The following is a 7,721-nucleotide window of genomic DNA, read 5'->3' as shown; positions in this document are numbered from 1 at the left end:
TGGACCTTTAGGGACCCCTTTCTTCCACAGCCAAGGCCCCCACAGAGCCTCCAGTCGTTGTTTTAGCTTGAACAGTGATGAAGGTGCAGTTGACCTGAGGTGTTAATTAACATTAATTCTGGTAGATCATGAAATAGTCCTCGTTTAAAGTAAGCTAAGTCACCAGATGGGCATAGGGAAACCCATAGAACCCTTCCCGTGTTCAGAGGATGTTGGCGGGGACGTGGGGTTCATTTCCAGAGGTGGCTGGAAGCCTTCAGTCATCTCACCCACCTTGGGCCCCTGGGAAGGCACCTCCAGCCTCACCGTCCCCTCAGCCTGCCCGTGTCACACGTCATTGCGTTCTGGTCTCTGAGCGCCTGTTCACACTCCTTGCCGTTCCTGTCTGTTGCTTTTCAGTGATGGGTTTGTCCAGGTGCCCTGGCGCGGTGTCTGGAGGGGTTGCCTGTCTGTTAGGCAGTGGCTGTCGAGCCTGTTTGCCTGTGGCCCCCGGGAGGGATGTCTGCGTCTTGCAGGTGTGTGGAGCTCAGCCTGCCTAATGCGCAGCATCCACTGGGGTTTCCTCTCCGGCCCCGTCCCAGCGATGCCCTGGCTTGCAAACTGTAAAACACCAGGGCCAGGGAGGTTGTTTCTAGAGCTCCCGTCACCTCTGACAGCAAAAATTCTCTTGGATTTTCTGTGTAGAAGCTTGTTTGTATGCCAGACAAGACTTGGAAAAGCCTTTGCAGGTTTGGGGATTGCTTATGTTTTCTAGGCGATAATCTGTCCTTGGTCTGGAAAAATTGGACCTGATGAACTGTCACAAATACCGCCCTGGCTCTTCTGTCTCCAGCAGCAGTGGGAGCAGGCATGTGGGACGGAGATTGCCTGGTTCTGCTAGGGCCCTGGGCTCAGCCCACTTGCCCGCACCTTCGCTGATGGTCACCAGATGGAGTGGGGAGAAGAGGGGTCAGCCCTGGCTGCTCTCAGCTCTGGAAGGAGGGGCCCTTAGACCTGGGTTGTGGGCAAACCACTCCTTGTTCCTCCTCCTAGAACGAGAGAGAGTCTTCACTTTCGACTTCAGAAACGAAGAGAAAGAAACTTTAATTGCAGAGAGCCGAGAGACTGGTGGGGTAACATCTTGCTATTGCGTCGAGTCCTCTTCATGTCACACCCCTTTCATGATGAGTCCCACAGCAGTGCTCAGAATGTGATTGCGTGACTGCGCGACGTGAGGAAGGACAGCAGGGGGAGGCCTTGGGCCCGGCACGCACAGAGGCACCCTCAGAGCCTCTCTGGTCTCATCCTGGCTGCACCTTCCTCCCCGCCCATTCCCTAGGGCGTTTGTGCTAATCACATCTTGGCTTTCTATTCTGGTTTTACTGCCTCTCCAGGCATCTCTAAACACTATAGGCTTGCCTGCTTTTGACCTATCTTTAAATGAAGTCGTACTTTTTTCTTCTGTATTGTTTTGCTGCTTTTGCTCAAGACTGTGCTCCCGTGAGAGGCTGTCTGCAGTGACTGTGGCTCCATTTGCTCACTTTCTTTGCTGGATGGTCGTCCATGTGAGGGCACCAGGATTTATGAATCCATTCTACCACTGATGGACTCTTGGGCTGTTTTCAGGTTGGGGCTGAGCATTCTTCCATGTATATCCTGACTTTTAGTAGAATCTCAAGCAGGAAGTAAAAGGGACTTTTTTGGAAAATCCTCATGGGCCTGCAATGAGCTGGCTGGTCTGCTGAGGTCTGCTGGTCTAGGATGACCTTGGTTGGGGTACGGTGGCTCCCTGTGGCCTCTCCTGTGGCAGCCAGTCTGGGCTTGCTCTCATGGAGGCAGATGTTTAAGAGAGGAGTTGGAAATGCGTAGACATTTTCAAACCTCTGTTTGGATTAAATGTGTTACTCTCCCATTGGCCAAAGCAGGTCACTGGCCAAGTCCAGAGTCGGAGAGGTAGGGGACTCCAGGTTCCAGGACAAAGGATGTGGCTTTAAAGATCCCTTACCTGGAGCTGTGAATGAGTCCTTTACCATGAGGGTTTGGTGGAATTCCCAGGATTTTGCCAACTCAGCCGTAGCTCCTGGGGGTGGAGGCAGAGATGGGCACGGTGCCTGCCTTCCTCCCTTTGAGCTTCAAGGCTTGGGTCCTGCCTTGGCACCAGGTCCTGAAGGCTGGTGCATTCTGTTGTGCCACCGTCCTTAATTGGTGGCATATTTTGCTCCTTAGGTACTGGGGGAAGGAAATTCTCTGAGGAAGGGTCCCCGCCCGTCATGTTCACTTAAAAGTCCCAGAGAACATTTTTTTTCACTCAGTAATCAAAGAGGTCTTTTAAAAACATAAATTCATCACTTCTCGGCCTTTTGGGTAAGATTAAGTATCAAAACATAAATTCAGCCATTTTTCTTCTGTGTTGAAAACCTGCTGCTGGCTTCTCATTGCGCTTGGACTGACACCTGGGCTCCTGACCCTCTGGGGGGCATGTGGTGTGGTCTCTGCGGGTTTCCCCTGCCTCACTGCGTGATGCCTCCTGGGCATGGATTGGTCTTTGCGGGTTTCCCTATTTCACTGTGTGCTACTTCCTGGGCCTGTTTTGGAGTCCTGGACTCAGGCCTGCCTCCGCCTGGGTGACCTCGGACTCATGTTCGTCCCTGCATGGGTCCTGGAGCATGTAGCAGACTTTCCTGAATGTTCTTCCTGCACATCTCTGCGTGTTTCCCCTCAGGCTTCAGGTCTGGACGGGGTCCCCTGACTGTCCTGCAGGGGTGCTGTTCCCCACCCTTGCCACCGTGTCTCCAGCCATCACCCCGCGTTCCTCCCGGGCGCTCAGCCCTTCCTGGAAGCAGCTGGCCTTCTTCTCTGTTATTGTTGGTCTCTTGCTGTGAGTGTTTGTTTACCAGGACAGGGACTTTGTTTTGTTTACCATGGCACGTGATGGACATGAATGGGGTTTGGCACATAGTAGGGCTGTAATATTTAGTTGTGAGAATGAATGATTCAGGTGCTCATCCTAGTAGTCTATTAAGTTAGCAAGTTATTGTGTGTGTGTGTGCGCGCGCGCGTGTGTGTGTGTGTGAATGAGCTGGACTTGCTTGCTCCCTACCCATTCTTGAAAATGCAGTTCCACATAATATGGTCTTATGTACACACAAAGCAGAGAATAGGATTGAAACAGCAGCATCAGTTTCCTTGGTGTAGTTCCTGCTGTTTTCTCGCTTTTCAGGGCAGATTGTGTGAGGGTAGAGATGTTTTAGGATTATCATTGTTGAATTTTATACAGTCCCATTAAAATCACTTTATTATGTATTTTTACTGTCTTTGTATTTTTGTTCCAGTCCAACTGGCAGATACTCAGTTATCTGCATAGTTTTATTTTCATTATCCAAAGGCTGAATTTAGGTCTGTTCCACTTGATTAATGGACAGTAAAGAAAACTTGAAAATTCGGGGATCATTTTGCAAAGATCACATAATTTAATAAACACTAATAGCTGGGGGAATGTCCTTGTTCATTTGTTTGAGTGCCTGTACATTTTTGTTAAGATGAAACACTTTAATATCGAGTGACCACTTTGGGGCAGATTCTGTTTTTATTGGTTTATGACTTAGTGCCTAAGCATAAACCAATGTACACCAACATTCCCTTTGTACACCAACCAAGAGTCAGGTCTCTCGGTAGAGTTGAAATGTGATGAGTTCTGCCTCTGAGCACCTTTCCATCATCATCCAGGGAATTGGGCCCCAGGGAGAAGTGGGCTCCGGGGAAGCAGCCTCTGGGAAAGGGGACTCCGGGGAAGTGGGCTATGGGACCTTGGAGGAGTCTTGAAGGAGCCAAATACGAGTTTGCTGCATCTTGAGAATGGTCAGCTCAACCTTGGAAAGCTAGTGTCAGGGTTTGGGGATCGAGGCATCTGAGGGTGTGCATTGTGCTGAGAGGATCATGCTGTGTCGGAAATGCCAAAACTCCCTGGGCAGTGCCCCAAGGCCAGTGGCTGGGATTGGGTGCTGTATCTGTCATTTGCTTGCACTCATCTTGACTAGGCATCATCTGATCTGCAGTTATCTGCAGCTTCTGCTCCAGTGTCTTCTCTCTGCTCGCCTCCCCCAGGGACTTCTGGCGAGCTCCCTCTTCCCGTCTGTGCCGGGGCTCATTCCTTCTGCCTGTGCCTCTTCCAGGGATGTGGCCCACTGGACGGTGGTGGCCTGGAGATCCTGGAACGGCGCCTGCGTGTGGGCGTGCACAACGGTCTGGGCTTCGTGCAGAGGCCGCAGGTCGTTGTACTGGTGCCTGAGATGGATGTGGCCTTGACGCGCTCAGCCAGCTTCAGCAGGAAAGTGGTCTCCTCTTCCAAGACCAGGTATTGTCCCCTGGGTCCCCTGGGATGGGTGGGGATGTACAAGGGATCACGATGAAATTTGTGCATGTCAGGTGTGGACTCACCCACGGGGGAGTTCTTCCTTATGTTTCTTTCCTCTTGCTAAGTTGTGCCCATTAGAAACCAACCTTGGAGTTGGAAGTTCGGAAAAAGCCCCCCCTTTTTTTTCCGTTTGTGCTCTGACAATTTGGGGGTTAGCATTATGGATGCTTCCAGCTGCGGCTGCTGAGGGTCTGTGGAGGCCTTGCATGCTGCCTTCTAGGTGTGCCCTGTGATTAGTTTCTCATAGGACGGAGAATCAGGGGGCAGCAAGACCTGCTGCTCTGTTTAATCCAGTGCTTCCCAAATCAGGTGTCGCAGACATCACTGCAGGGCATCATGCCTTTCCTCTCTTATGGTGCCAGGCAGAGGCCAGGTGTCCTCTGCCGTAGGCCAGCCTTGAAGAAGGAGCCTCCATCCTCTATGGCATTTCCTGGTCACTTGGCCATATCAGGCCGTATCAAGCTTTGGTAATTTGGAAAGGCGTTGAAAGAGCAGTGAGAAGCCGAGGCGGGAGGATTGCTTGAGCTCAGGAGTTTGAGACCAGTCATGGCAGCATAGTGAGACCCTCATCTCTTAAAAAAAAAAAAAAAAAAAGCAATGGTTTGGGGGAATTTCCAGATCATTTGGGAAGAGCATGCAGTGTTACATGGTAGACTTGCTGTGGCAGCAGCACCTCTGTGTCCCCCAGGGTGTCCTCTTGGCTGTTGCTGACAGTGGTCGATGTGGATGCAGGAAAGATGGGAGCCTGAGCTCTAATGCGCTCCCGGTTTGTGTTTCTGACCCAGCTCTGGGAGTCAAGCTCTGGTTTTGAGAAGCCGCCTCCGCCTCCCGGAGATGGTCGGCCACCCTGCGTTTGCGGTCGTCTTCCAGCTGGAGTACGTGTTCAGCAGCCCTGCAGGAGTGGACGGCAATGTAAGAACAGCCTTTTGCACTCAGGTTCCTCTGGCGATGAACTCTGTGCTGAGGATAAATGTAGTGGGCATGAATGCTTTTTCCATTAAAAAGAGGCATGATTATTATAAATAATAAGTGAAAATCACTTTACTGACATTTACCAGCTAATTGTAAGAAATGTTACGAAGGATACAGACGAGATGGAGAGGGCAAAGAATGTGGGAAGGGGTTGGAGCTCCCACGCCCTGCTGGGCTCCGCCCTCTGGGCACCTCCGTGGGTTCAGCTGTCCAGAGTTCTCTGAAGCCAGTCCTTTTGGGTTTTGATGGACACTTCATTCTGTAGACATGATTGATTAAACACTGGCCATTGATGATCAATGTAACCTTCAGTCACTCTCCTCCCCCTGCCTTGGTCTTGCTGTGAGCAGCCCCATCCTGAAGCCACCGAGGGGCTACCAGCCACGGTCACCTCATTAGCACACAAAAGATAGCACTTCGGAGACTCCGGGGCTTTCAGGAGTTGTGTACCAGGAAACTGGACGAAGACCAAATAGATGGTTCACAAATGACAGGTGCATTCTGCTGGCTGGGAGTAACGCATATAAGTCAGTAAGTTTCATGTATCATAATCGTGTGAATTCATGATGATTGAATCGGTAATTATTTTGAAAAATGAGGCCATTTTTAGTGTATTTTTATATGACAGTAGTGTGGTAAAGCTTCAATTTGCACACGTGAGAGATGGTTTCTCATAGGGAACTTTATATATACCTATCGAACACTAAGAGTAAGAATTTATAGGTCCAGTTGAAAGAAAGAAAATATGTGGACATCATTTATATTAATGTAGATTCTTTGAAAAACCCAAATCCTGCTGTTCTTAAGATTTAGTTTTCTGTTTGAAAAAGCCAGTACTGTAGTTCCGCCTTTTCCACAGGGCGTTTGTTCCAAGAGCCCGGTGGGTGCCTGAAACCTCTGTAGTACTGACCCCTACACGGTACATACTAGGTTTTGTCCTGCATATACATACCTGTGATACAGTTTATAAATTAGGTACAGTAAGATATTTAACAATAACAATAGAATAGAACAATTATAATATACGGTAATAAAAGTGAATGTAGTCTCTGTCTCTTCCTCTACCTCTCAACTGCGGTGGGCGGTTGGTGTCTACAGTGTGGATGCGGAGGACAGAGGGATGATTCATGCCCTGGGTGGGACACTGCTCAGAGGGGCATGCAATTCAGGACTTAGGGATTGTTTTCTTCTGGAGTTTTCTATTTAATATTTTCAGACCAAGGTTGACTGAGGGTCACTGAAACTGCAGATCAGGGGTACGTCTGTATAATTTTGTTTTATTTTTTTAAACGGAGTCTTGCTGTGTCACCCAGGCATTCTCGGCTCACTGCAAGCTCCGCCTCCGGGGTTCACGCCATTCTCCTGCCTCAGCCTCCCGAGTAGCTGGGACTACAGGCACTCGCCACCACGCCTGGCTAATGTTTTTGTATTTTTTAGTAGAGATGGGGTTTCACCGTGTTAGCCAGGATGGTCTCCATCTCCTGACCTCATGATCCACCCGCCTTGGCCTCCCAAAGTACTGGGATTACGGGTGTGAGCCACTGCACCCGGCCCTTCTGTATCATTTTAACAAGTAAATCAGAAACCAAAAAACGGCTGACAAGACATCGTCCATGGCGGTGCGGCCTGCCATTGCGACTGGGCAGCTCGTTCGGGAACAGCCTGTGAAGGAGCATGAGGTGCTGAGGACGGTCTTGGGGTGTGCCTCAGGCGGGAGAGCAGGGTGTCGGGGTACAGCTGCCGTTTGATGTTTCTAATCTCTTCTGGCAGCGGCGAGCTGACCTTGCCAGTGTCCACTCCTCCGGTCCCTATGATTCCGAGTCCTAATTAGGTGCAGAAATCCAGAGGTGCCAAGTGTTCTGTGGCCTGACGCAGTCACAGTCATTTAATGAAACTGTTCCAGTTCTGCTTTTCTTTACTTATGACCAGAAATTTCAGCTAAAATGCAGCTGTTTGTGAATACCCTTGGGTGGGAGGGGCCTCTGGGGTGGGTGTGGCTCATGGAGAGGGATGGGGCTGCCCAGGCTGGGGAGTGGGCGGAGGAGAAATGGCCTGAGCCTGATGGCTGGTGTGTGGTGCCTAGGGGCTGTGAGGGGAGGTGGGGAGGAGCAGGGGGCCTGGCGCCTCACTCGCAGTGTCTTCTAGAGAATATTAATTGTAATTTACTTGTGATTATGACATCTGTATGCCAAAACCAAGATGTCTTAGTGACACTTTATTCCTTTTTAACCCTCATCTGAAATTCCTGACAACTGATGGTTTCGATGGTGGCTGCTGCACGGGCATCTGGGGTGCGGGTGAGGTTGTGAAATCACTCCTTCCCCTCCCCACCCCTCCCCACTTCCCTCCCCATCCC

At 50.4% G+C, this 7,721-nt stretch overlaps 1 protein-coding gene across 1 annotated transcript in view; it reads left to right on the top strand.

Annotated features, from left to right (window-relative positions):
- Window positions 1–7,721, top strand: part of NPHP4 (nephronophthisis 4) — a 127,788-nt gene that overhangs the window by 34,059 nt on the left and 86,008 nt on the right. The window contains exons 6-8 of the mRNA XM_011981559.1: window positions 3,706–3,771; window positions 4,152–4,333; window positions 5,179–5,305. Coding sequence (XP_011836949.1) covers window positions 3,706–3,771; window positions 4,152–4,333; window positions 5,179–5,305 — 375 coding nt within the window. The remainder of the gene's footprint in view (window positions 1–3,705; window positions 3,772–4,151; window positions 4,334–5,178; window positions 5,306–7,721) is intronic.

This window comes from Mandrillus leucophaeus, unplaced genomic scaffold, assembly GCF_000951045.1.
Source record: "Mandrillus leucophaeus isolate KB7577 unplaced genomic scaffold, Mleu.le_1.0 Scaffold105, whole genome shotgun sequence".
Classification (NCBI taxonomy): domain Eukaryota; kingdom Metazoa; phylum Chordata; class Mammalia; order Primates; family Cercopithecidae; genus Mandrillus; species Mandrillus leucophaeus.
This window is presented reverse-complemented; position numbering and strand designations above follow the sequence as displayed.